This window comes from Tetrao urogallus (assembly GCF_951394365.1).
Source record: "Tetrao urogallus genome assembly, chromosome: 21".
Taxonomy (NCBI): Eukaryota; Metazoa; Chordata; class Aves; order Galliformes; family Phasianidae; genus Tetrao; species Tetrao urogallus.
This window is the reverse complement of record NC_136834.1, coordinates 5,880,870-5,907,411: the sequence shown is the minus strand read 5'-3', so window position 1 is coordinate 5,907,411 and position 26,542 is coordinate 5,880,870. Positions and strand designations below refer to the sequence as shown.

The following is a 26,542-nucleotide window of genomic DNA, read 5'->3' as shown; positions in this document are numbered from 1 at the left end:
TACCTCCACAATGCACTGTTTGCCATTCTACGTGGAAACAGTGGGCTGCTGTGACAAAGCAGTGCTGTGGGGATCCCTCTCTGTTGAGAAGAACGTTCCTTTTAATGGAGAACACAGTGATTGTTTGCTTATATTCCCTAGGGAAGGGTTGTGGTGTACCCAGTGCTGCTGTTTTGCCATAGACCTGTGGGATGCTCTTGGTTCATTTGGTGTCCTCTGGAGCTGTTCTTGCTCTGCTGCACCGTTGGATGTGTGAAAGAGGGAAAGCCTGGTGTGGATGCAAGTGAAGTTTTCAGGGTGATGCCCTGAATCTCCTGGGGCCGTGTCTTGTGTTGCTCCAAGAGATGACTTCCCCTTAGGTGCTGATAGCATCACATCATTCCCCATCTTTTACATTAAATCTCCTGTTTTCAGGCAAGGGTGAAAGAGAAGGTGCAGCCCGTGTCTGTCAAACATGGGATTTGTGTTAGTAAATGCCAGCTGCACACCATAGATTTATCAGCTCCCACTGCTCAAGCCAATGCTGTCCTGCAGAGCAGAAATCCAAAGCCTGTGCATTCCTATCGCAGAGCTGAGTGTTCCTGCTGCCATTTGGGACCGTCGTGTCTTCCTGGTGGCCTTCTCACTTATTTCAGCGTTGGTTGGCTTAGCAGGAGTCCAAAAGAATTCCAAACCATTAACAAAACTTACTGACAAACTGGGAAAGAGCCATTGTTGTGGATACTGGTTTGGACATCAGGAAACTCAGGAGAAGAATGTCCCTCTCTTGCCAATTTGATGCATTCGTCATGTTTTGTTGAAAATAACTGAAAAGTATTTCCTGGCTCCGTCCCACAGCGGAGATGTGTGAACCAAACAGCTCTGCCCTTATCTTCTCCAAGCTGAGATATTTTTGGTTTCCCCCGAAGTCCCCGGGTGGGGATTATGGGATTTGCTCCTCGTCTGATTGAGGGCGTCAGGATTTGGGTGGAAACAAACAGCCCTTTGTTCCCCCCTTTTGTCTTTGGGGGAGGCCCCACCGGGACTTCCTTAGCAGGGGTGCTGGTGGTGCTCGACCAAAGCCAAGGTGGGGATGGGCTGTGCAGAGCCTGCTGCTCTCCCTGGGCGCAGTGACAGATGGAGGCGTCCACACGTGGCGTCTCAGAGGCGCAGGGCCCCCTTGCTCCGACCCACAAAGCACCAGCAGCCTTTGGCTCTGCGCTCTGTTTTCACTTCTGAGCTGGCAGTATTATATTTAGAAAGCAAATCCTCCGTGGATTTATTCCGTCCTGGGCTTCTCTGCTCATGCTACCAGGAAAGGAGCCAATTAGCTCCCGTGCCCGTCTGGGAGCTGATTGATGAGCTCACTTAATGCCAGCACGGAGTCCCTGGGTGGCACCAGCTTCCCCTCTGTGTTCACTGGGTTTGAACCTGAGCTGCAGTGAGCATATTTGGTGTGATCTGAGTTCTCTGCTGATTCAGGTGCCCGTAGAGCATCGCTGCTCTGTTGGCTGTGGCTGCAAATAGAACTGCTCAAGCACTTCTGTATTCCTAAATTTCTCTGGAGCAGAAGAGCCATCCGAAGTGGTTTGGGTGGGTGATGGCTGTATGGTTTATTTACTTTGCTTGTTTTTTTTTTTTTATATATGGGAAACAAACCAGATTTCTGTTTCACACCAATCTTAGAGGTTCTACCTCTGTGCCACCTCCTTGAGCTGCTGCTATGCATTTCCAATATGGACTTGCAGGCTGCAGCAGCCTTTCCTACATCCCTTAGCCAGCACCATTAGCCAAAACTGAAGTCCCATCCTGGGGACAGGAGCTCAAGTTTGCAGCAGCATTAAGTCATTTCTCACCCCGGGCCAACACCCCAAGCTTTATTCTTTTGCCTTCACTGTTCCTGATTTGCTGTGGGGGTTTCTGGATTGCTTTCATGTTCTCACTTTGGCTGTTTCCTTTTCACAGTCAGAAGAAATTTGGTTTGGGGTCCAGGTGGTTCTGAATGAGTTCAGAACCCGAGTTCATTGACCCATGTCTGTGTGTGTGGAATGAACTTCAGGAACCTCAGCCCTTAGCATGTTGAACTACAAAGTGCCACATCCTCAGCTGTACAGCTTCAATTGTTTGGGTTCTTGCAGAATTCAGTAAGGCCAAGACTGGATCAGAATGGAATTCCATGGAAGTGGCCCAGGCACTGCATACGGAACCCCTTTGGTGCTGCTGGTCCCCCAGCCAGGAAGCCAGCACGACCTGCTGCTGCTGGCAGCGTGCTGCCATATCCAAACCACCCCATCGTACTTCATCAGCCACAGTAAATTAGGTGAGGAGGAAGCTGGGGCTGGCTCAGACCTGGCCAAGCAAAACTTATGTCATAAGTTTCTGCTCAAGCCTTGAAGTGCTCCCGATACATGTGCTGCACACGGAGCCGTTCAGCAAAGCCTTGCATGACTTTTCTAATAGCAGCGTAAGGAAATATGGGATGGAACGAGTTTGTCACATCATTTGTTGAGCAGCAGCGACTCCAATGGCGTTTCTGTCAGTGGGATCTGAGTGGGGTCTGTGTGGGGAGCTGTGCTCAGCCAGGAGGGGTTCCCAGGTCCTGGAAGTGGGGGAAGGGCTCTCTGGTTTGTGTTTGCAGCCATGGAGCCGCATTCCAAGCCAGGATCATTTTGTATAGACAGCATCCTCATAACACTGCTGGCACAAGCGAGTCTGCCCAAAGCATTTTTCATAGCTTTATGGCATTGCTGCACGTCAGCACCACCAGAAGCATTTACAAGAAAAGTGTCGGCGCTGCCCACTGCAGCAGGGCTGGTAGGGGCCCTCCTGAGGAGGGGGTCGGGGCAGCAACAGCAAACTGTGACATCTGGGTTGCTGGTTGGTCGCTGGGTGCTCTGTGCTGTGCTGGGAGCTGCCCCTATGTGGGTCCATGGGTTGGGGTGCTCGTGGCTGGAGCCCACCGTCCTTCCCAGCAGCCCCCAACGCTTTGCTTTCTGGATTCAGCTCCTCTCCGTGCTTCAGGACTTTCTGTGGAATGCTATTCATTGCAGCCACAACCACAAGTTTTAATTTGGAATTTTACTACAGCCAAAGAAGACTTCTAAAAGCAGCAGCCCCGCTCTCCCCCCTGGCTCAGCCCCACGAGCTCATTGTTTCAAACCATCCCAGAAGCAAAGTGAGCCTTTTGAGCTCGCCTCTGGAAAATGCAACGAGCTGTTCTTACTTCTTGCTTAATGAAAAAGGTAAAATGAAATCCTAGGATTTGCATTATGGAAACGGTGTGGATTTCTCCATAGGGTTGCTCCTTAGTTGAGCTTAGCTTTGTCACTGGAGACTTTTTAGCTGTAAGGAAGGCACAGGGAAGCTTTGCACTTGCAGCCTCACCAGGTGCGTGTCGTTAGAGGGAGGTGCGGCGGTTGGGGCTGATTGCCTTACAGCGGGCACCTGGGCCGGGGGGCAACGGCGGCACTCTGGAGGGGGCTGCAGCGTAGCGGTTGGACAGGGGGTGATGTCAGCTGGGCTGGATTGCTGGCACCTGGGCTGCGTGCTGGGCACCCACGTCCATTCCTCCGTCCGTCCGTCCGTCCATGCAGGCAGCCTCCTGAGCCGCTCCGCCGCTACGAGCCCCCGCTCCGGCTCCTCGCCAATCCTTCCTTCGGAGGAATGCGGTGTCCCGGCCGCTGCTGGCGGTGCGGGGCGAGGGGCGGCGCTTCCCGGAGCTGCCCTCACCTGCGGGGGACGGCGGAGCGCCCCGCGTCCAGCCCCGTACGGAGCCCCGCCCGCTCGCTGCGCCTTTGTGGGATTTTTGTTGGTATTTTTCCTTTTTTTTTTTTTTGGCTCCTGCAGCCCTCCCATTCCTCCCCTTACTTGCTGCGGGACCGCACTGTGAACAGTCGTTTCGGGTTGTTTTTTTTTTTGGTCTTTCCGTTTTACCTCTTTGACTTCCCAGCATGAGGCAGGAACATTTTCGGATGCTGCTGTGGTGCTTCGGTTTTTTGGGTGGCATCCCCGGTGCTGCCGGCAATCACTACCGTTACCAATGGAGAAGCTGCTATCCTTGTTACCTGGGGCGCGGGGGGTCCAGCATTGGCCATGCCGAGATGCGACCAGGTAGGTGCTGGGCTCAGCCCGGGGGGGGGTAGTGCTGCCCTGGGGCTGGTGATGGGGGGCTGGGTGCTGCTCTGGGGCTCGGTGGCTGAGCCCCCAGGTGGGACCCTGGGCTGGCAGCAGTTGGGTTTGCATCCCATTGAGCTACTGCACATCTGAACGCGCTCGTGTAGCTGCTTGGATGTAGATAAGACTGTGAGTCTTATGTGGCAGATTTATTCTGAGAAGTGATTTCTGGCGGGGGGGGAGAACTGAGAGTTTCTATCAGTTGCTGTGCAGTTACGTGGCTTGGTTTGGCACGCTGGAAAGTTGAGTATTTGTGTGATGATCGGGGGCGATATCGGATAAGGAATCATTTCTGTAAGCTCTCATGTATCTGCCTCCTCATCCCTGTGTGTTCAGCTGGCTTAGCAGCAGGCAGGGGTTGAGGCTGCCTAAAGATGTTGGAAAAAGTGGAGAGTATGTGAAGTCTGTTGAGGGCTCTTGGTGCTTGTGAGTAGTGCAGGTATCAAGGAATGCATTGTCTTATTGTGAGATGATCCCAATAAACGAATGGCCCATGCTGTTGAACATAAAAGCGTTATCTGTACATGTGTAAGATGTGGAAGAGCTCAGGAAATGTGGAGTTGTTATTGCTTGGAGACCAGACCACAGAATCACAGAGTTCACACTGCAACTGGAGTTTCCATCCCTGGCTGCATTAACTCGAGTGGCTTGTCCAAGGTGACCAAGCTTTGCCTGGGGTACAAATTTCCAACCCCAAAAGCAAAGTGAGCCCAATGAGCTGCTGCAGGGGCATCTCATGGGCAGCCTCCTTGTGCAAACAGGGAATGAAGAGGTGCTTTGTGTAATGGTGGTGTGCACATAATTGGAGTCTCGAGTGCTTTAAAATCTGTGCTGTGTACACAGCGCTCTGCTGGATCCCTGCATTCGTGTTGAGTGGCTAATTGCAGTGCTGTGGGTTATGTCCTCCTGCAGCCAACCTGTAAAGGAGAGATCATTACTCTCTGCTGGGGTCCTGTGTGAAATCATTGCACCTGGAGGCCCCCGTTCCCTCTGTGATGCTATGAAGCACGGCAGAACCCAGCCCAGCTGTGTGCTCTCCTTTAGTTCTGTTGCTTGCAGCAGGTGTGAGTGCCTTGGGCAGTGCCTCATGGTTTGGGCACCGTGGTTTGCTGTGCTGCCTGTGTTCCCTGCCACGTGCTGCTCGCACAGCCCATGCGTGGGGTTGTGTTCTGTCCTAATGGCGGAGAAGTGGGATAAAGTGAAGCTGACAAGAAGGGTTGGAGCAGATGACTGCAGTGGCAAGTTGGGAGCCGGCAGCTGGCTTGTTGTTACGTGCATCTCTGTTCCACCCTGAGTCATGCGCAATTATCGGCACCATCAGGAGACTGAAACGTGAGCAAGGCTTGTAAGGGAGAGCTGTGCTTGAAGGCAAAAGGAGGTGAGGTGAGGACAAAGGCAGTGCTGGAGGCAAGGTAGCTGCTGGTCCCTCTGCACTGCATCCGACTGTCAGAGCATCCGTTCCTGAAATGCTCTTGGAAACTTCTGCTGCTGATGTTGGTGCAGGGGTTGTGTGTGGGTAAGAGCTATAAGCACCTCCGTTCTCTGTAGGAGCAGCTGCTGTGGAAGTCCAGCAGGCTTGGAACAACCCTGTGGAGCTCAGGTTTGGGGTTTTTTCCCCATCCCCTGCAGCCTGGCACCAGGCTGTGTCCCATTGCTGAGCACCCCAGTGTGGTTGGGTTGTCTCCTTCCATCCTCACCGCTTGGTGAAACTTCTGAAAGCAGCTCTGATGAACTGGTACTGAAAAGATAAAGTAGCTGAATCCCACACAGGCTCATCTTGGTGGATTTTAATTAACCATTTCCCTGCAGCCTGGCTCAGTAATCAGGCTAATTGCTGCAGGGGTTACAGCCTGGTTAGCTGGAGAGCAAACCCTTGCAGTGTATCGGCTGCCGCTGCCTGCAGCTGGGATTCCTCTCCTCCTCCTCAGCCTCTCACAGGAGATAAACTGCCCCTGAACAAAATGCTCTGTAATCTGCAGAGCTGCTGTTGCTGCTTTCCTTCCCCTAACACAGAGCTGCTGTTCAGGATCAATCTCTGCGCTGCCCCACCAGGGAGCTGTGTGCGGTTGGGCTGTGCAGCATCACAACCCCTGCACTCTGCCCTTCCCCTGTTGTCCCACAGCAACTCTGTGGGGCCGGGAGGAGTAAATCCCACTGGGGGACACTGCTGAGAGCATCGATGCTGCTGCTCCACTGCACCCGTGTCGGTGTGGAGAGCTCCCATAACCTTACACAGACAGGGGCTTTCCTAACCCCGTGCCAAGTTCTGCTTCCAGCACTCGCTATGTTTGGTTTTGGCGCTGCTTTGGAGCGTTTTGGCCGTGCTGCTGCCCTACCAGTGCTGGTTGGCACTGCGCTGTGCTCCTGGCAGGGCTGCTTGCTGCCCGCTCAGGAGAGAAGTCTGAGTGCTTCTCACTTCCCTTCCTTGGCACGCTAATTCCAACCAGATTTTGTCAGTCCTCCAATAGGAAAATCGCCTTGGTGCGTCATGAACCGCATCGCGTGGAGTGGAGCGCTGCCATCGCTGTGCTCCCAATGCCTTGTGCCAATGCGGCGTGGCCCACGGGGGTGCACAGATCCTGTCCCTGTCGGACCCAGTGCCATCGCCTTCTGGCTTCGGGTTAGAGTTGAAGGGAAGTGGTAGAACGTTCCCTGAAATTCAGACCAGAGAACTTTGTTATTCCACCTCACTTACCCAGACCTCAGGCTTTGTGGTCTTGAGCCAACTCAGAATGGAGGAGGTTGGTCCGCAATAGGGTGAACACCAACCTGCACAGCTCCAATGCCTGCACCTTGCACACCCTCTGTGCGTGCAGGGTTTCTCCTCTTGTGCTGATTCTTTGACTCTTTCCATCACGTATTGGATCTCTGGTGAGCTTTACGTTTCTGCCCAGCTCTGGAAATGAATCCTAGTATTAAAGGCGATGTAAGAGTTGTGAAAATTTGGTTGGGGTTTGGCAGAGGGACGGCCTTTTGTTCAAGGGCACATGGGCTGAACAGTAGGAGCTCCATTGGATCGTGTTGGAAGGGCTGGGAGCTGTGGTTGGGATTCTCACCTTTGGACACCAATCCTTACATGCTGCCTCTGCAGCTCCCCATTCACTTTGCATCTTTCCCCCTCCTTCCAGCCCTTCATATTCAGCAGTGGCTCTCACCATTCGGGTCACAGGCAGACCATCCATTTGTGGTCCAGATGGATGGATCTACCTTCAACAGATAGCGAGGGAATGCAAAACACTGCTGAACCCACAGCCTTGAGGGCAGATGGCTCTTGGGAAGTACTGCAGCAGTGCTCATGGCTGCCCTGGTGTTACGGTGGTGTGCCTCCATCTGGGAAAAGGGACTGTTGGAAGTTAAGCAAGAGGAAGGATGGTTTACACTGATTGACAAACAAGATGCATTTTTTTCTCATTGCATGCTCGTCCTTGAAATCTCTTAAATCACTTGGCTGCTTAAACTTGATGGAAATAGCAGTGCTGTTCCTGATGCATTCATTCTTCGAATCTGGAGCCACTCAGCAGAGGATAAATAATTCTGACTTCAGATACTGTCATGCCCACTTCTCTGACGTTCTTTATTTCTTCTGCAGATGTTGATGAGTGCCAGGTTCACAACGGGGGCTGCCAGCACAGATGTGTGAACACCTTTGGATCTTATTACTGTGAGTGCAAGCCGGGCTTTCGCCTGCACACAGATGGCAGAACCTGCATTGGTAAGTCAAAGGTTTTTGTGTTCCTTGGGAATGCCTACTTCTTCACAGCCCTCCTCATACCTGAAAGTGTGTGCTGTTGTACATGAAGGTGGTTGATGTTGGCTTGTACTCTTGCATCACGGCCCTGTTCACAGATAGCAGTGATAGGATGAGAGGGAACAGCCATTAGTTGCTCCAGGGGAAGCTCAGGTTGGATATAAGGAAACATTTATTTTCCAAAGGAGTGGAGAAGCTTTGGAACAGCTGCCTTGGGAGGTAGTGGAGATTCCAACCATGGAGATGCTCCATGTAGCACCTGGGGATGGAGCCTGGTGGACGTGGTGGGGTGGGTTGGGGTTGGACTTAATGCTGGCATGGCTCCTTTGGACCAGCAGAGCTGCACTGAACACTGATGGTTTTTGTTCCTGACACTTCTGTGATAGCAATACACATCTATGTGTGTACATGCTCTGCTGTCAGCACAGCTCGGTGCTGGCCCATTAGGGCAGTGGTGTCGAGGGATGGAAGTAAACATCTTTTTCCTGTAAAAGCTCGGAAGAGGGCTGTGGATCAGCAATTGTTTCCCTGCATGATGCTCAGTGCAGTGCTGGGGTGGCTGCAGGGCTGGTTCGTGCCTGGCCCCTTTGTAGTTGGTGCTGCAGACAGTAAAGCAAGGCACGACGCAGGGGGTGAAGCAGTGCAGTCTTTCAGAAGTTGCCCAGGCACCTCTAAAAGTGGGTTGTTAAGGGTCTGCTCAGCAGCTTTGGTTGTCCACAGCTCTGCAGTGCGAGGTCCTGCACTGCCTTTGTTGTTCTGTTAGAGTGAATCTCTGATGATTTGAGTACAGAAAGGAGAACAGGAAAACAGAGCCTGAAAGTGAAATGGAGCAAAAAGAGCCATTGGACGTCCTGAGATCACCCCTCTTTATCAGAACCACATGGCAGGAGGCAGCGAGTTGACATCTTTGGGCCTTCTCCGAGGTTCCAGAATTGGGGGAGGGACTACAGGGCCAAAGCAAAGAGTTTAATCTAAGCCTGTTGCTTGTGTTGGCCGGCAGAAGGGGGAGATGGTCTGCATTAACACAGCGTGGCTCTGGAAATTGTCTGAGGTTGGAATAAATCGGGTTGGGATTACATGGCAGAGCCCTCTTTGTATTGAGAGTTGAAGAACGAAGAGATCTCGCATTTAGCAGGGGTTTTTGTCGTGCCATAAGAGTGTGTGTGGGCTTGGTCTACGTGATGGGACCCCACTGGGGTGGAAAGGTGGTGCAGATGGGAACGTGGGGATCCCACGGCGGAGCAGCAGAGCTCTGGGTGCATCTGTCTGCTGCGTGCACTCCTGTGTCACCCAATGTCCCGAGTGCAGGTCCTGCAGGGCCAGCCACTGTGCTCTGCTTGCAGACGATGAAACCTCATCTGCAGAAAATCTGTCTGAGCTCTAATTGCCAAAGGCTGCACGATGCACAGGATGACACTGGGTTTGGCAGCGGCGGCGCAGAAAAGCTGAGCTAGGAAAAGCATCTGGGAATGGAAATATTTTTAGAGTGGTTCTGTAAACAAAGAAAGAAAAGGAGCAGTAATTAGAACAAGGACTGCGGGCTGTGCTGTGCCAAGAGCCGGCTGGGAGACCCCGAGCACATGGAACAGCACCCAAAGTGCTGTTAGTGCGTTTTGTTTGTTGTGCCTCGGTGTTCCTGCTCTGGAATGGGATTTGTTCCTCTTGCAGCAAAACCAAAGCCCTGGCCCGTGCACTGCACTGCTCTCTGCTCGTCCCTGAGTGCCACGTACAGCAGAGTGTGCTGGCAGGGCTGCGCTGCTGCTCCTATTGCCCACAGTGCCACGTGGAGCACATGGGCTCCCGCTGGCTGCAAGCCAGGAGCACGAGGCTCCCGTAGGGTCACTGGGCTCTAAGAACACATTGCTGAAGGCAACCCAAAGGAAATGGTGTTTTTGTGTCTAAGTTGCCCTGTTGGAGAGCCTGCAGCGTCCGACCTTACAGCATCTCCATCAGCATCTTCTGCTTAAGTCGTGTTGTGGAGAAGGATCTGAACTTTGGGTTCTTCCACTCTGAAAATTTGTCTTCCAAAAGCATGCAGAGATGGCAGTTATCAGACTGCAAATTCATGGGATCACTGCATCCTGGGAGGTTATTTTAGATGTAAGATGCGTTGGCTGGTTGTAGATCGGCCAAGCATTTTTCCCATAAGGAGGAATATTTTGGCAAGCTTCATTGTTGTTTTTCTTCCTTTTTTATTTTAATAAAAGCACTCCAAGCACGGCTCCATGATTTATGGATGTTTTAAAATGTACATTATTAAACACTTAAATATAGCAGAAATGTTTGATGACCACCCATCCCTGCCCTATAGCTCTGCAGTCACCGCAGATACTTCTGCTGTCTCCATCCAAATAAATTACAGGAAACAATGTCAGCGAAGCAGCACAGACTGATAATTCTCACCTCAGCCCTGTGCTGTGTATGGCAGCGTTTTGAGCCCATGAAGTCATATTTATTCCCCAAAATGCCTGCTTGTTAATGGAGCTGATCCTTGCGGGTGATGGTTGCCATTGGACACAGGCTGCAGTGGTGCAGGAGCCAGCAGTGCCAGCAGTGTTCCTCTGCAGGGACCTGGCTTTGCTGTGGAACCCTCAGCTTCCTTATAGGATTTCTCAGAGTCAGGACTTGGGATCCTCCTGCAGTGTAAAGAATGGGTCAGAAGTGCAGGAACCTCTTTGGTGACAGAAACCAGGTGGCTGCCCTGTCCACAATGTGAGTCAGAGCTGGGAGGGCGCAGTGCAGTTCTGTACAGATGCTGGTGCTGTGCTCTGAGTGCCACAAAGCTGCTGCTCCTTGCTTGCAGCACTTATGGCTGCAAGATATGCCCATCTCCAGCTGCACTTCACCCCTTGGGTGCTTATCCCACAGAGCAGTCTGAGCTATTTTAAAGCTAATTAATCATAGTGAGCTCCTAAAGAGGAGGGGAGGGGAAAGAAAAAGATACTCCATGCCTTTGGCCTTGGGATGTGTCCTCGGCTGTAACCTAAGCAAACCCTCTGTTTTCTGCCTGTGTGAAATCCTCTGGGTAGGAGAGTGCTTTGCACGAGGCCTCCAGCAGTGCTGCAGGCAGGGAGCCCAGCCCCCTTCCTACAGAGCATCCCTGAGCAAGTGCACCCAGCTCACTGCTTCTGCAGCAGGCTCACAGGATGGGACGTGTCACACCAGGTCAAAGCAGGGACAAGCAGGAGGGTGCTTGAAATCCCTTCCTCTTGAACGCTCCCAGAAGAACCGATGGTGCCTGCTGGCCTCGCCCTGTGTAATTGCTGTCTTTTGCATGGCTCGGAGCCAGGAACCTAATTTTCCATGTTATTTTGTGACAATAAGATTGGAGCATGCCTGAGTGCAGCTCTCTGAGCAGCAATTAAGTGGCATTAGCTGTGGCGCTGCATTTGCACCATCTGAGCAAAGCTATGAGATTTCGGCGCTGCCCTAGCAACGATCTGCCTGCCGTTTGCCCACCTCGACAACTTAAATAGCTTTATGACTTCAAACCCTCAGATGGTGCTTTCGGATGATGTTTTTTTGTGCTTTCCCACCCCCGAACCAGCACTGAACTCGTGTGCAGTGAACAACGGTGGCTGCGAGCACGACTGCGTGCAGCTGACAGCCAACCAGCACCAGTGCCGCTGCCGCCGGCTGCACCGGCTGCGGGAGGACGGCCGGCGCTGCGCCCGTGAGTGCCGGACAGTGGGGGGAGGGATGGCAGCCCTACATGTGGGGCTCTGTGGGTCATTTCTGCTTCTTTCGACCCCAGCGTGGAGCCCCTGTGCTGAGAGGAATGGGGGCTGCATGCAGCTCTGCCGCGATGTCCGGGGAGCGGCGCGCTGCGAGTGCCACCCTGGATACCGGCTGGGACCCGACGGCAGAGCCTGCCAAGGTGAGCTCCTGCAAGGCCAAGCAGCATTGCCACTGCTTTGGGAATTGATGGGGTGATGCTGAGGGATGCGCCGTCAACACTGTTTCAAGGCTGCTGCTCTTCTGGCTTTTCCCATTTGTAGATGTGGATGAGTGCTTGGCCGGCCTGGCCATGTGTGCACACCGCTGCCTGAACACCCGCGGCTCCTTCACGTGTGCCTGCAACCCGGGCTATGAGCTGGGAGCAGACAGCAGGCAGTGCTACCGTAAGTATGCAGTGGGATGGGGGTCTGTGGGTGAGTGTGGGGGGTCCTGCTGATAAGGAGCACTTGGTACAGCCTGCTGAGAGCGGACCGAGTCACAGAGCTCCATGGGCCATGGTCAGAGCTGTTGGCTTCTCCCACCAACAGAACTCATCCTCATCTTTAAAGTTACCAATGCACAGGTTTAGATGGTTTACTTGGAGCTGTTTGGTTCCAAATGGGCCAAGTCCAACTCCCGGGGACTGCATTGGATGAGTTTGGTCAGCTGTAGATGTGTAACTGAAGGAGGAATTGAGCTAATGATGTGATCACATCTGCTCCCATCAGGAAGAGAAATAAACACAATTGAATGCAAGAGTGAGCCAGATTGCCATATGTTCAGCCAAAGCACATCAGCAGAGATGGCCTGAAGCAAAGTAGTTCAGAGCAACGCAAAGAGCTGTGTGCTGTTCAAGAGCCAAAGCACTGCTGGCACCTCTCTTCCTAAGGGCATGGTTGATCCCACACTGCATGTTCTGCTGAACAAAATCCTGTAGCTCAGTTTCAGTAGCATCCACTTTTGCAAGTAGATGCCTGATTGGTGTTCTTGGATGAGCACACGCTTCTTGCAGGTTTGTTCCCTGCTGTGCCCTGGCTGACCACACGTTAGCAGGGAAGGAGAAAAGATTCGTGTTTTGAGATCTGGAAGTTTTCGGCTGTGGCACAGCCTTTGTTTTCTACATGCACAGACCCACTGGGGAGCGCTGAGCCCCTCTTCTTTCATCTTTTGGGCCTGAATGCACCAAAACCTCAAGAATGTTCCTGTAGGCGGCAGCTATTTTTCTGAGGTTCGAGAGTGACTCAGAGCCCCATGGTACTTTTAGCCTAAAGAAGCTTCATTAGCTAGGCTGGGGTTTACAAGGACTTTGCCAAGCTATGAAGACACATGGCTGCTATTGATGCTTGCCTCCTCCATTCAGCCATGTCAGTCACTGCCTTTCCTAGCTGCAGGCATCTGGATGTTTGCAGCACTCAGCTGCTCCCATTCCCAGCTGGCATCCAAACAGCTCTGTGCTGGGAAGGCTGAGCCAACTCTGGTTGGCAGCACATCCTGCAGCTCGTCAGGAATGGGAGCAGCTCTGTCTGCAGTCTGGTTCATCTCAGCTTGACCATGAGCCTGTCCCCGAGGGGCTCCACAGGGTTATTTTTGTACAGTCCTTTCCAGCCCAGTCTATTCCCATCCCTTCCCTGCAGCACAGCACTGCTCTGCTCAGCAGGGCCGTGTACCAAAAGCACACGTAAGGAGTTGGTGCCGTGGCACTGGATGCTGATGGAATTCCTTCTGCAGGGATAGAAATGGAGATTGTGAACAGCTGTGAGAGTGGCAATGGTGGCTGCTCCCATTTGTGCCACCACAGCAGCACTGGCCCCATCTGCACCTGCAACTCAGGCTATCGGCTGCAGGATGACCACAGGACCTGCACTGGTAAGGCGAGGCTTGTTCCTTGTTTTCACAAGTCTATCCCAAGCCACGAAGACCCTCATGTGTCAGCTGCTGTGTGCACATACACCATGAGGCTATCATGGAGCAACGTTAACAACTGCTGCTACCGCCGTGTATTGACACCCAGCACCCTCTGCTTTTATTTAGACATCAACGAATGTGAGGACGGCTCTCACTGCTGCCAGCAGGACTGCTACAACTACCCTGGGGGCTACGAGTGTGCCTGCCATGCTGGGTACCGGCTGCGTGCTGATGGCTGTGCCTGTGATGGTGAGCAGGGCGCATGCAGTGCGGTGCGTGTGTTGTCCTTGCTCCTGTAGCACCCATCCGTTGGGCCAGCAAAGCTAGGGGGGCTTTGAATTCAATGACTTCAAGTCAGGCTGCCTCAGATTTGCTCCAGGTCTGAATGCAGCCACAGTTTGCACACATCAGTTTTTCAGTATTGACTGAGCGTTGCCCGTAATGTCCATCTTGGTGGAGTTGGTGGTAAATACAAGTGTCTGTATAAAGCATGGATGACTTGGGGACAAATGCAGGCTATTAATGAAAGGAAATTGTTCTGCCTGGTTGTGAGCAGCTAGGCACCTCTTCCAGTTGCTCCCAGTTATAGAGCCATGCAATCACTGGAGTTGGAAGAGACCCTTGAAGGCCATCTGATCCCACTCCCCTGCAATGAACAGAGGCTCTCCATCACTTGGGCAGTCTCCTTCAGCTTTCAGAGCTTTGTGTTACCCAGTGAGGTGCTGCCACCTGCTCGCTGTCCCCTTTGTGTTTTAGATGTGGATGAGTGCTCCTCCAACAACGGTGGCTGTGAGCACACATGCCAGAACCAGGCGGGGTCCTTCCAGTGCAGCTGCCCCGTTGGGTACAAGCTGGATGGAGACAGGAAGGACTGCATCTGTAAGTGCTGCATGCTGGGCACCTTGTGCCTGTCCCCCTGCAGCAGGAACATAGAAACAACCTTACACCATCAGGAGCATCAGAGTGCCTGTCCTGCCCATCCCTGAGCCTTTATAGGCTGCGCAGCCCCTGCTGCAAGTGCCACACTTAGCCCTGTGAAGGAAGGGAACCAGGATCTGTAGCTGATGTGTGCTTGTTCTGAAAGGACACCAAGTTGAAATGCATCCCTTAGTTTTGTTGGGTGGGCAGTCTGCCCCAGTGAATTGGAAAAAGCCAAGTGGGAAGGAGTGGATCACTGCTGTAGAGATATCAGTGACGTGATGAACGCTGAAGCAATTGTACAAACCCTGTACTGAAGTTCTGGTTTCCCTTCGTTATGGTAGAAGTTCTGTACTGTTCCCCACCCCCAGACGAGCTCTTTTCCATTTTCTCCCTCTGACTTTGTGGTCTCTGTGGCTGTTCCCCCAGCTGTAGAGAACTCGGTGGAAGCCCTGGATGCCCGGCGCCCCATCATGCGCCCCATCCCCCACGTGGCCATCCTGCGGGATGAGCTCACCCAGCTCTTCAGCGACGACTACGAAGAGGAGGAGGAGGAAGAGATGGAAGCAAGAGGAGAGCACACGCTTTCAGAAACATTCGGTGGGTGTTTCATGGCTGCAGTCCTTTTGCTTGGAAGCCTCCAGTTTGAATCGTGGGAGCTGGGTCTGTGCCTGGTGGATGCACGAGCAGCCACAGGCTGTAATGTTGGGGTTGCTGGGGGCAGTCTTGGGGAGGGCATCTCACCATCTTGTCTCGTTGCAGTCTGTCTGGAGAACACCTTTGGCCACGACTGCAGCCTGACATGTGAGGACTGCCAGAATGGGGGCACCTGCAACGTGGAGGGGACAGGCTGTGAGTGCCCGGCCGGCTGGAGCGGGCTGCTGTGCAACCAGAGTGAGTGGTGCTGCGCATAGACCCTAATGCACCTTATTCAGAGGTCAAACCCACAGTTGTGCATGCTGTTAAAGCTGTGCCCTCTGTCCCACAGCCTGCCCGCCCGGAACCTTTGGCAAGAACTGCAGCCAGCTCTGCCTGTGCCAGAATGGGGGCACCTGTGAGCCCACCACCGGCACCTGCCGCTGCCCGCCTGGCGTGGCTGGGATCCACTGTGAGGATGGTGAGAGCCCTTGGGCAGAAACAGCTGTGTTCCATTGGTATTTTTCCCTTGGCAAAGCAATGAGCATCTCTGTCAGGTGTTTGTCATGTGCTTCTTTGGAGCCTTCTGTATTTGCTGGGGTTGGTTCCCCCCCCCATCTGAGGGTGTTCCTTGCTCCCAAAGTATTAAAACCTGGGGGGCACGGAAGTGACGAGACAAATAGGGATTTGGCCACAGATGGAGGGTTAGGATCATACAGAAGCTGTTACTGAAGGAGGAGAACATGAAGTAAGGCAGGAGATAGCTGGAGCTTTTCTTTCTGTAGGAAGGAGGTGGTTGAAGGGTGCAGAGAGAAAACAGGAAGGCGAGATTAAAGCAAGCAGTGCCAGGACACCTGGGGAGGGCTGTGCTGCAGCTCTGTGCTGACACAGTGCTTCGTCCGTGTGCTTCTCATGTGGAGAAGTCAGTTTTGAGCTGGTGCAGGGAATCCTGTTGCCCTTATTGGAGACCCCAGCATCTTCCTGGTCAGACAGCAGTCCATCCCTCACTGCACCCTGTGCCTAGGTTTGTCTGTGACGATGTACTCCGATTTTGGTACGTGTCTTTCCTGCAAGACATGAAATTACAGACCCAAACCGCCTCACCATCCCTATCACCAGGGTGCCCAAAAGGATTTTTTGGAAAGCAGTGCAGGAAAAAATGCAACTGTGCCAACCGAGGTCGCTGCCATCGCATCTACGGAGCGTGTCTGTGTGATCCTGGCCGGTACGGGCGGCACTGCCACTTGGGTACGCCTCTGTTATGGGTGCATGCTGCCTTTGGGCTGGGTGCTGTAACAGAAGGGTCACTCCTGCCCTGTCCTCATCCCTGCAGCTTGCCCCAAGTGGACGTTTGGCCCCGGCTGCTCCGAGGAATGCCTCTGTGTGCAGCCCAACACGCAGCAGTGCGACAAGCGGGACGGCTCCTGCCGCTGCAAGCCTGGCTACCGCGGTGTGCATTGCGAGAGCAGTGAGTGTCCTGATGGATATTGCAAGGCTCCATCCTCCTGAGACCTCTGCGCCTCTTGCTTGCCTAGATTAGGAACTAAACATGCTATCTTTGTCCCCAGAGTGTGAGCCTGGCCGCTATGGGGAGGGCTGCAGGAAGAAGTGCAGCTGCTCTCCGGACACGCAGTGTGACCACGTCACCGGGCAGTGCTGGAAGGAGTGTCCTCAGGGCTACCATGGGGAGAACTGTGACCAAGGTGAGGTGGTGGGATTGGAAGTGGCTTCCGATGACCCAAATCTGGGATCTCGTAGAGATAGGAGCTTAGAGAGGGAGGCAGGATTCTTGTGCATAGAGATCCTTATTCAGAAAAGGAAGACAAGCTCTCTGTGCCTCCTGCCCCGTGGGCATCCCTGCTGTTGTAGATGAAGGTGACAGATATCGATCTGTCTTTTTTCCTCCCTTTGATATCCTTTTACTTCCAGACCATCAGTCCCCAGAAGAATGGCATTGTGTTTCCCCTTCTGTTCTTTTTCCTCTGCTGAAGTTCTGTTTGATCTGCACGTGGCAGATTCTGTACTTCATGCACATTAGGACTTAAACTTCTGCCTCTGTATGAAATTCCCACAGCAGTTCCTCTCTCTTTGCTCCATGCTCACCCTCCCTGTTTTCCTCCTGCTGTCAAATTGGGCAGCTGAACTTCTGCTGTAAGAACCCCAAGGCTGTGAGTGGAAGCGCAGTAGGTTCTTGCATCTCGTATTGCATCCACTCATTCCAAAGGGCTGCAGCAGCACTGCAGCTCCCGGGTGCTCAGCTGAGGATAGTTAATAAAAGGAATAAGAAAGGAGCTCAAGCCTGCAGGGGGGGAGTCACAGGAAATAACACAAATATTTGTACAGAAATAGGAGGCTTTTGGCTGTTGTTGGGACCTGGAAATAATTAAAGGGTGAAGACAAACATCTGCCATCAATTAGCACAGAGCAGGAATAACAAAAACTCCACTGTGTCACTCGAAATTTACGAGCTAGGGTGCCTTTTCCTGCGCTAATTGTGAGTGCTGGTGCACGTGTGTCTTGTAGGAACACACAAAAAAAGACCACGAGCCTGGTGTGTGTCTGGGGGCTCGGAGAGGTCTGTAGGAGCTCAGTGGCTCTTGGCCTGTGTGCAGCTCTGTCACCTGCAGCTCTCACTGCTGTTTGCTTGCAGAGTGCCCTGCAGGGCGGTTCGGGGCCGGCTGCCTGCTGCTCTGCTCCTGCGGCGGGGCTCCCTGCGATGCGGTCAGCGGGCGGTGTGTGTGCGCAGCGGGACGGACAGGGCACGACTGCGCCCAAGGTGAGCGCATCTGGTGCTGCGTGACAGCAGCTGGAAGCCACTGATGGAGTGTGGATGTCCTGTTCCTAACAGTTCCAAATACAGTCAGCTGGCCCTGTCCCCAGCCCTGCAGCATCTCAGCTGCCCTGCTCAGCCGTCAGCAGTCTGCGTCCCTCGTGCAGCTCCTGCAGGGTGACAGTGGCTGCCAGGTTAGCATGCTTTGCCAGGAGCTCTGCTCCTCAGCAGCAGATGTGAATCTCAAGTTGACACGAGGGCCCTGGCAGGCTAGCACTTACTGAGGGATGTTTATAAAACAAACACTGAGATGTTGTCTTCACTGCTGGCCGTTTATTCCCAAACAAAAGCATACAAACTAGACAGGGGATCCACTAACAAGAAATTAGGCTTCCCACCTTGCCCTTTTGGTTGCCAGCTCTCTGCATGGGGGTCATGCAGCTCCTTGTCCCTGTCCAAGGGCAATGAGGAACCAGCCCATCTCCAGTCCCAAGCTGAGCCTTCACCCTGCTCTGTGCCGCTTACCACGGACATTGAGCTGCTCTTGTTCTCTCTGATTGCTGCAGCCTGCCCAGAGGGTCGCTGGGGCCTCGGCTGCCAAGAACTGTGTCCTGAGTGTGCCAACAATGGTAGCTGTGACCCTGCCACGGGAGCATGCGTGTGCCCACCGGGCTTCACTGGCAGCCGCTGCCAGGATGGTGAGCATTGGGTCATGGTGGATTCTGGGTCCATGATTGTGAGTGTGGGGTCGTGATAAGTGTTGGGTCTATGATGGTGAGTGCTGGGTCCGTGATGGTGAGCATTGGGTTGTGGTGAATGCTGGGTCCGTGATGGTGAACCTTAAGTCATGGTGAGTGTCAGGATTAAGGAGAGTTGGGGTCATGGTGAATGTTGGGTCCACGATGGTGAGTGCTGTGCTTGTGGCTGTGAGTGCTGTGCCTTGGGCTCGCTGCGGAGTTGCAGCTCGTGTCCCTGCCTTGCAGTGTGCCCACCCGGCTGGTTTGGCCAGGACTGCCAGCAGATCTGCAGCTGTGGGAATGAGGGACATTGCCATCCCGTGACGGGGACGTGCAGCTGCGCACCCGGCTGGACGGGCCACGACTGCCGGAGAGGTACAGCGCCTGCATCATCGTGCATCGTTCATAGGAGACTCTGAGCTGTGCAGTGCTAGGCTGGGGCTGGCTTCTTTACCATCCCTGTGCTGTGCCTGTGTTGCAGGCTGTGCCGCGGGGCGCTGGGGCCCAGGCTGTGCCAATGTCTGCGAGTGCAGCAGCAGCACCGGGAGCTGCGATGCGGTGACGGGGCAGTGCGCCTGCGATCCCGGCCACACGGGCAGCCACTGCGAGGAGCGTGAGTGTGTGCTGCAATGAGTTTGGGCTCAGGTTTGTTTCCCAGAGCCCTGTGGGAAGGGTCGGTGCTGTGGCAGTGGTAATTCTGTCCTCGTGATGCCGTCCTGGTGGCTGTGTGGGTGCATCTGTGAGCAGCGGACTCTCGTTTTAAATACGAGGCGGCCATATCCTTCCAGATCCCTTTTGTCCTAACCTGCGCTCCCACTGCAGCACAATCCCAAGGATGGTTCCTCAGTGCTCTTTGCTCTCTCCCCAGGGTGCCCAGCAGGATGGTTTGGGTTGGGCTGCCGGCACCGCTGTCAGTGTGAGCATGAGGCCATTTGTGACCACATCAGCGGGGCGTGCACGTGTGCTGCGGGCTGGCGGGGGACCTTCTGTGAGCACTGTGCGTAGCCCAGGGCATGGAGTGATCCTTGGGTGTCTGCTCACCCACTGTGCACCCCTAAGAGCCGTCCATTCTTCTTACAGACCCTCTGGGCTGTTTGCTTTGTTCCCTACAGCTTGCCCGGATGGATTTTATGGCATTGAGTGTCGGCACGCCTGCAACTGCCAGAATGGAGCCCGCTGTGACCACATCACTGGGCAGTGCCACTGCCAGCCGGGCTGGACCGGGCCCCGCTGTGCCCGTGGTGAGTGTCCCCAGGGCTGGATCTGACCCCATGCAGCACACACAGCTTTGCTCTTGCTCCAACATTGGGTGTGCAGAGCAATTCCCTTAGGGATTTGTCTGATGTGCTGGGATCCCTTTGGCATGATTCAGTTTGTGCCTTTTTTGGTTTGTTTTTGCTGCTGAGAACAGCAGAGCCCCCAGCCCACATCTCGCAGCGCTGAAGCACTGGTGGAGCTGTTGTCATCCCAACATCTGTTTCCACGCACCACGCAGTGCCAGGTTTTGGCCAGGCTCTGTGTTCTTCATGCCAAGAGGGGGCAGCGTTGTGTGCTGCGTCTATTTAGGTGCCAAGGAGGAAATACCAAATCTCTCCAGAGGGGCTCTATTCTTACACGGCTCTTAGCCAAGCTTTGCAGACTGGAATGGTTCAAAGGTGCTTCAAACCTGGACTGCCCAGCAGCGATCTGGAGCAGACGCAGCCTCACGGAACCCTCTTGGCAAAGGTCCCCTGTTCAGGGGCTGCTCCTGAAGGCTGTGCATGTTGCTGCTGGATCTGACAAGGGCTGGGGATCCTGGCAGAACAGCTCCCTCACAGATAACGTGATGTCACGCTAAGGATAACAGTGCCCATGTGTTGGAGCAGCAGCCACACGTAGCGTGCTGCTGTGGGTTCTACATGTAGCACCATAAAACCAATGCATGCAAGGCCCAAAGAGCAACAACCCATGGGGTCAGGATGGTTGTTATGGTCTGGCTGCTTGCTGGTCTCGCCTGCAGACAGGAGGCACTGCCGGTGGGACTGGGTGATGCCACACATGCCTGTTGCTAACAGTTGTGTCTCTCCTGCAGCTTGCCCGCAGGGCAGCTTTGGTGAGGGCTGCAGCCAGGTGTGCAGCTGCTCCAACAACGCTGCATGTGACCACATCACCGGCCACTGTCTGTGCGCTGCTGGCTGGATGGGACCCACGTGCCACCAAGGTAATGTGCCCTATGGCTGCCCAACCCAGCTGTGGGTGCTAGAAATGCCATTGCTTGGGCTGGGCTGCGCTTTTCAATGGCGGTAGTAGATCCAAAAACCCGAGGCAGACGATAGCAAGGCAAGATTGCAAGAGACTATCAGCACTTCCCATTCATTCCCACAGACAGGTGCCAAGAGATTGCCCTCTCCTAGTGCAGCACAAGTTGCCCTGGCTCGCAGTTCTGTAGCAGCACAGGGTGAGGGCTTGGCTGCTTGCTGCAGTGCCTTCGGGCACAGCTCAGTGCAATTGAGCACGAGAGCATTATTCATGTGCTTAAACGGCTTTTTGTGCTGATGCTCACCATGGCTGCTGCCTTCACCCAGCGTTCTTTGGGCTATGTGCCACCACCAGGGCTGAGACATTTCTGAGAGATCAGGCAGCCCAGTGGGGCGTATAAATTCAGTCCCCCTCTTAGCAGTGGTGGGACGGCAGAGGCTCAGAAGGTACCACATGTTTTTCTGTTCCTCTCATGGTTGTCCTGTGTGTGGCCATTTGTTCCAGCAGTATCCAATCTGCTTTAATTACAGCCATCACCTCCAGCCACAGGCTTCCTCCTGCACTCCGTTACTCAGCTTGGCACTGGGTTGGGGGAAAAAGGGTGCTTTAGGGTTTGGTTTCAGGTTTAGAGAATTTAGGATCCTCATTCCATGCCCTCCTGTCTTTGGGCACGTCGCTGGAGGCTCAGCTTTGCCTTTGGCACACACCTGGGATGGATTTCTGATTGACTGCCTTTTGGTTTCCCCCCAGCATGCCCAGAGGGTTTCTATGGGATGGGCTGCTACCAACGCTGCCTGTGCCAGAATGGGGGGACGTGTGACCCCGCCACGGGGCACTGCACCTGCCCAATGGGATGGACCGGGCTGGCCTGCGAGCTGGGTAAGGACACTGCCAACAGCATCAGGACATGGGCTCTGCCACCAGCCAGTCCCATTTTGGGGTGGTTTGCCTTTGGGGTGACAGCTCTGCCCTTTGCTCTCTCCTAGCGTGCGCTGACGGGCATGGGGAGGGCTGTGGGCAGCGCTGTGCCTGCCTGAACGGGGGGGTGTGTGACCTGCAGGGACACTGCCAGTGCCCACCTGGGTGGAGTGGGAGCATCTGTGAGAGCCGTGAGTAGGGGAGGTGGGATGTGGGGGTGCGGGAGAGGGGCCTGCTCAGTGCAGAGCTGAACGGCTGGATTGCAGCAGCTGGGAGGCTCGGGGGTGCCATGGTCAGGGGGGGTAGCGTGGCTTTGTGGTAAGTGCCGTGGTTTTGGGGTGGGTGCTGTGGTTTTAAGGTAAAGATACAATTTCACGAGGGCTGAAAAGAGTTTGGGTTTGAGCTCCTGCTCTTACCCAAAGCTTTTCCCCATCCCCACACACCCTCACCGCTTTGCATAGATCAGCTTTGAGAGTTGCTCTGGCGGTGCATTCATTCCTGGAGCAGACATGAGAGCTGAACTCCCAGATTTTTGCAGCTGCAGTGCTGACTTCTGGCTCATGTTGGTACTGCAGATACTTGGTTTGCAGCTGCTTTAGGTGCTTCTGCGACAACAGCAGTGAAGAAATTGCAGCCATGTGTTCTGCCAGCACCCAGCTCTTCTTAAAACAGTGCTTAACCCAAAAGCCCTTCCAAAAACCTTTGGTGCAGTTGACTCTTGCACACCAACTTGTGCACGAGTCTGTTCGCAGAAGGGCTTAGTCGTTCAGCTATCACACATGCAATGAAAGGAGCCCCATTTTTTATTCCCTAACTTGTCATTTCTCCCCTGCTTGCACCCCAAGCCTGTCCGGAGGGATACTTTGGTGCAGGCTGCCAGGAGCGCTGTGACTGCAGGGACAAAGGGCTGTGCCACCCCATCACCGGTGCCTGCCACTGCTCCCCCGGATGGAGGGGCCAGCGCTGCGACAAAGGTGAGACTGCATGGGGTTGGGGTTTTGGCTGCTGCGGATTGGGGAGAGCCTGCCATGTCTCTCCTGTCCCCACAGCCTGCCTGCCCGGAGTGTTTGGGAAGAGCTGTGCTGAACGCTGTGCCTGCCCCCCTGGAGCACCCTGTGACCACATCACCGGGCAGTGCAGCTGCCCGCCAGGCTTCACCGGAGCTGCATGCGAGACACGTGGGTACCTGCAGCATCAGGGATCATTCCACGGGCACTGGAATGGGCAGAGGGGTGTGAGCACGTTGCTGAGCCAGGGGATGGGGGTGGGTTTGCAGTGTCAGGGAGTTCTGCAGAAACACAATGCCCTTCTCCATGCAGCCTGCCCGCCCGGCACTTTTGGGGAGCGCTGCGCCCAACGCTGCCGTTGTGCAGGACCCAACCAGGACTGCCACCCCATCACCGGTGCCTGCATCTGTGCACCAGGCCACTACGGGCCTGACTGCGAGCTGGGTGAGCCCATAGCTCCAGGTTGGTGGATGCCTTGCTCTCACCTCGCTGGGCACCATGCAATCATTGCTTTGCTGTGCAGAGTGCCCTATGGGCTGGTACGGCCCTGGCTGTGAGCGGCCATGTGAGTGCAAGAATGGGGCCTGGTGTGAGCGCACCACGGGGACGTGCCACTGCCCAGCAGGATACATTGGTGCTGACTGCAGCGTTGGTGAGTGTATGGGAATGGGGCTGGGGGGGGGAATGGCAGCATGGTGATGGCTCCTGGTCTCCCTGCTTTGGTATGTGCTGTGGGAGGGCAGCTGCAGCTGATCTCATTTGCTGTCTTAGCACTGGAAACACCGTCTTGCACCATTTGTTGAGTGCCAAAATGATGTCCCCGTGACACATCATCAGCTTTTGCGTCGTGCCATCTGGGTATGGCTGCCTCTCTGCTTCTCTGGCAGAGAGAAGTGCAAAAGCTCTGCCCTGCAAGCACAGCCTGCAGGCACTGCAGTGATGAAGGCAGCTGAAGGTGTCCCTCCCACCAGTGTGTCCCAGCGGCCGCTATGGTGCAGACTGTGCACAGCTGTGTGCCTGTGGGGAGGGGGCCACGTGCCACCACGTCACCGGGGACTGCCTGTGCCCACCGGGAAGAGTTGGTCCCACTTGTGAGCAAGGTAACTGCGAGCTGCAGGGCACCTGCAGGGCACCCTGGCACCCTCCTGTCCCAGGAGGGCACCCGTTTCCTGCTGTACCCAGCACTGTGCCCTTGTCCTGCAGGCTGCCAACCGCAGCAGTACGGGCTGGGCTGCCAGCAGACTTGCTCCTGCCAGAATGGAGGGCTGTGCAATGCCACCGATGGGTCCTGCACCTGCGGGCTGGGATGGACTGGGAAATCCTGCGAGTTAGGTAAAGCTGCTCCATGCGCACAGCCCAGCCTGCTTGGTGGCTCGCTGCCCACTGAGCTGCCCTGCTGTGCCCCACAGAGTGCCCACCTGGGAGCTTTGGTGCTGACTGCCAGCTGCGCTGTGCCTGCAGGCACAATGCCACCTGCGACCGCATCACTGGCGCCTGCCGCTGCCCCCCGGGCCGTTATGGGGCCCTGTGTGAGCACGGTGAGCTGAGGGGGTGGGCAGGTGCAGGGGACCCATGTGTGCTGCTCCCTGTAACTGAGCAGATGCCACATGGGCATGTTTCAGAGAGGACAGCTCTGTGCTTCTCTCTGGATGCTCCCTTCCAGGTTGTCCCCCTGGTTTCCATGGGACCGACTGCCAGCAGCACTGTGACTGTGCCCATGGAGCTGCCTGTGACCCGGCCACCGGCCGCTGCCACTGCCCTGTGGGGCTGCGGGGACCCCGCTGCCAGGAAGGTACTGCGCCCCCAGCCCCCTCTGTTGTGGTGCCTCAGAGCCATTTGGCACAGCTGTGCCCCTCTCCTGTCCCAAACCAGGCTGTGAGGAGGGGATGTATGGTGAGGGATGCCAGCAGCGCTGTGACTGCGTGGGGAACGCGCCCTGTGACCCCATCACGGGGCTTTGCCTTTGTCCTCCGGGAACAACCGGCCCCAGGTGTGACTCAGGTGAGGATGGGCAATGAGGTGAGCAGGGAAATGAAAGGAACGTGTGGGGGGGGGGTGGATCAAAATACAGCCCTCAGATGGGTGCAAACATGCCTTGTTGGAGCTGATGTCTCATGGAAGAGCACTGTTCTGTGTGCGTCCCATTGGAAAGATCTTACCCAGACCAGAGCCTGCCCTGCCATGTTGGGGTAGCGCAGCCATCTGATCCCCTCCACCCCACAGAGTGTCCTGTGAGCCGCTATGGCCCCGACTGTGCCCTCACCTGCACCTGTGCCAGCAGCTCCCAGTGCAGTGCCAGGACTGGCCGCTGTCGCTGCCTCCGTGGCTCCATGGGCTCCTCGTGCCAGGAAGGTGAGCCCAGCCCTGTGCTGTGCCGGCCCTGGGTGCTGCCTGCAGCACAAGGGCTGAGTGCTGTCCCCTTCTCCTCCAGCTGTGCCCGCCCAGATGCCCACCAGGTCCCCAGAGCTGCAGGGGATGGAGCACTACGTCCTGCCTCAGCCACAGGGCCCTGCAGAAGCACACGACCCAGCTGGAGGACTTGTTCCCAAGGCACTCGAGTGACAACCAACTCATGGCAGATGGGAGCTGGCTGCTGCCTGGGCTGGATATGGGCTGTAGGACTGCACTGCAGCTGCTGGCCCTCACTTCTGGCTGTTGGCTGCTGGGGTTGGAGGGGAAGGGGTGATATGATGCTTGAAAATAGGTATTTATTCAAAAATATTTATGGCAAGCTCTACCACAGCAGTGCAGAAGCTCTGCAGAGCTGCCACCTGGAGGGGGAAGAGCTGATCAAGAACCTGCAGCACCCAATCCAGACACGGACATGTTGGCACAAAGCTGTGGGTGCCCGCAGCCCTGCAGTGGTGGTGGTGCAGCACCTGGTCCTGAGTGCACAGGGATGGCCCCATCCCTCAGGGGCCAAAGAACTGCTTCCTTTCTGGATGGACTTTCTTTTAATCTGTGAAAATCTTGTACTTTTTTTTACTAATCAATTTTTTCTTCTTTTTTTTTCATTAGATGTGAAGAAATAATGTTAAAATAAGCACGTAGTGAAGGACCAAAATGGTATAACTGAGGTTGGGTATGAGCAGGAAGCAGGGAGGAAGGAGAGGTGGTGATGTGCCAAACACCCATGGGCTCCTGCTGTTCTTGGTGCCTATTCTCCACCCACTCAGGGCTGTGTGCTGTTGGCATGCACCTGAGCTTTCTATTTATTTCCTTGGTGGGCTGGAAAGCCTCTGAGCACAGTGCCTTTCTGAGCAGGGAATGCAGAAACTCCATTGTTCAGATCATGGTTGTTTTTTACTGGTTTTGTCTCTTAATACACCTTGCTGCTTGTTTTCACGTAGCATTTTTCTCTCTCTTAGCCTCTTGTCTCCTTTAATTTAGCACAGTTCTCATTCTTCCACAGTTGATAGAAATAAACAGACAGCCTCACTGAACTTCTTTTTGCCTTGTCTCTTCAGTTAGTTACCTGTGAATGTCACTGCAGCTCTTCTGAAGGATGGCTCCTGAGCCACATCCATCACAACCCAGCAGCAAAGACAGCTGTCAGATGGAGCTTCCTGCTGACTGTTAGCAGTGGGAACACCTGGCTCCTTGGTGGGGGTCCCACTGCTGCACTTTGGGCAAGGAGGATGTTTGCCTCATTAGGATCCAAGAATTTATTGTTGGTCTCCTTCATCCTTTGGCAGTTTGATGCAAACAGAGACATCAGAGCAATGCTGCCCTGAGCATTCCCATTGCCTCCAGCACTCCTTCCATTCCAAACAGACCTGAGCTGCTCAGCGGTCAC

General features: G+C 54.7%; 1 protein-coding gene across 1 annotated transcript in view; it reads left to right on the top strand.

The window, feature by feature from the left end:
- Positions 1 to 26,227, top strand: part of MEGF6 (multiple EGF like domains 6) — a gene marked incomplete at both ends in the record, with an annotated part of 33,097 nt that extends 6,870 nt beyond the window's left edge. Inside the window, 35 exon segments of the mRNA XM_079545563.1 lie at positions 7,742 to 7,864; positions 11,448 to 11,573; positions 11,655 to 11,777; positions 11,899 to 12,021; positions 13,346 to 13,483; positions 13,649 to 13,771; positions 14,279 to 14,401; positions 14,870 to 15,040; positions 15,203 to 15,334; positions 15,429 to 15,557; positions 16,196 to 16,324; positions 16,410 to 16,544; positions 16,645 to 16,779; positions 17,727 to 17,852; positions 18,413 to 18,544; positions 18,830 to 18,958; positions 19,065 to 19,196; positions 19,452 to 19,580; positions 19,696 to 19,824; positions 20,655 to 20,783; positions 21,572 to 21,700; positions 21,808 to 21,930; positions 22,585 to 22,713; positions 22,789 to 22,917; positions 23,059 to 23,190; positions 23,270 to 23,398; positions 23,718 to 23,846; positions 23,950 to 24,078; positions 24,156 to 24,284; positions 24,410 to 24,538; positions 24,619 to 24,737; positions 24,743 to 24,747; positions 24,970 to 25,098; positions 25,178 to 25,572; positions 26,214 to 26,227. Of these exon segments, the coding sequence (XP_079401689.1) occupies positions 7,742 to 7,864; positions 11,448 to 11,573; positions 11,655 to 11,777; positions 11,899 to 12,021; positions 13,346 to 13,483; positions 13,649 to 13,771; positions 14,279 to 14,401; positions 14,870 to 15,040; positions 15,203 to 15,334; positions 15,429 to 15,557; positions 16,196 to 16,324; positions 16,410 to 16,544; positions 16,645 to 16,779; positions 17,727 to 17,852; positions 18,413 to 18,544; positions 18,830 to 18,958; positions 19,065 to 19,196; positions 19,452 to 19,580; positions 19,696 to 19,824; positions 20,655 to 20,783; positions 21,572 to 21,700; positions 21,808 to 21,930; positions 22,585 to 22,713; positions 22,789 to 22,917; positions 23,059 to 23,190; positions 23,270 to 23,398; positions 23,718 to 23,846; positions 23,950 to 24,078; positions 24,156 to 24,284; positions 24,410 to 24,538; positions 24,619 to 24,737; positions 24,743 to 24,747; positions 24,970 to 25,098; positions 25,178 to 25,572; positions 26,214 to 26,227 (4,565 nt within the window).
- Between the last annotated feature and the right edge of the window lie 315 nt (positions 26,228 to 26,542).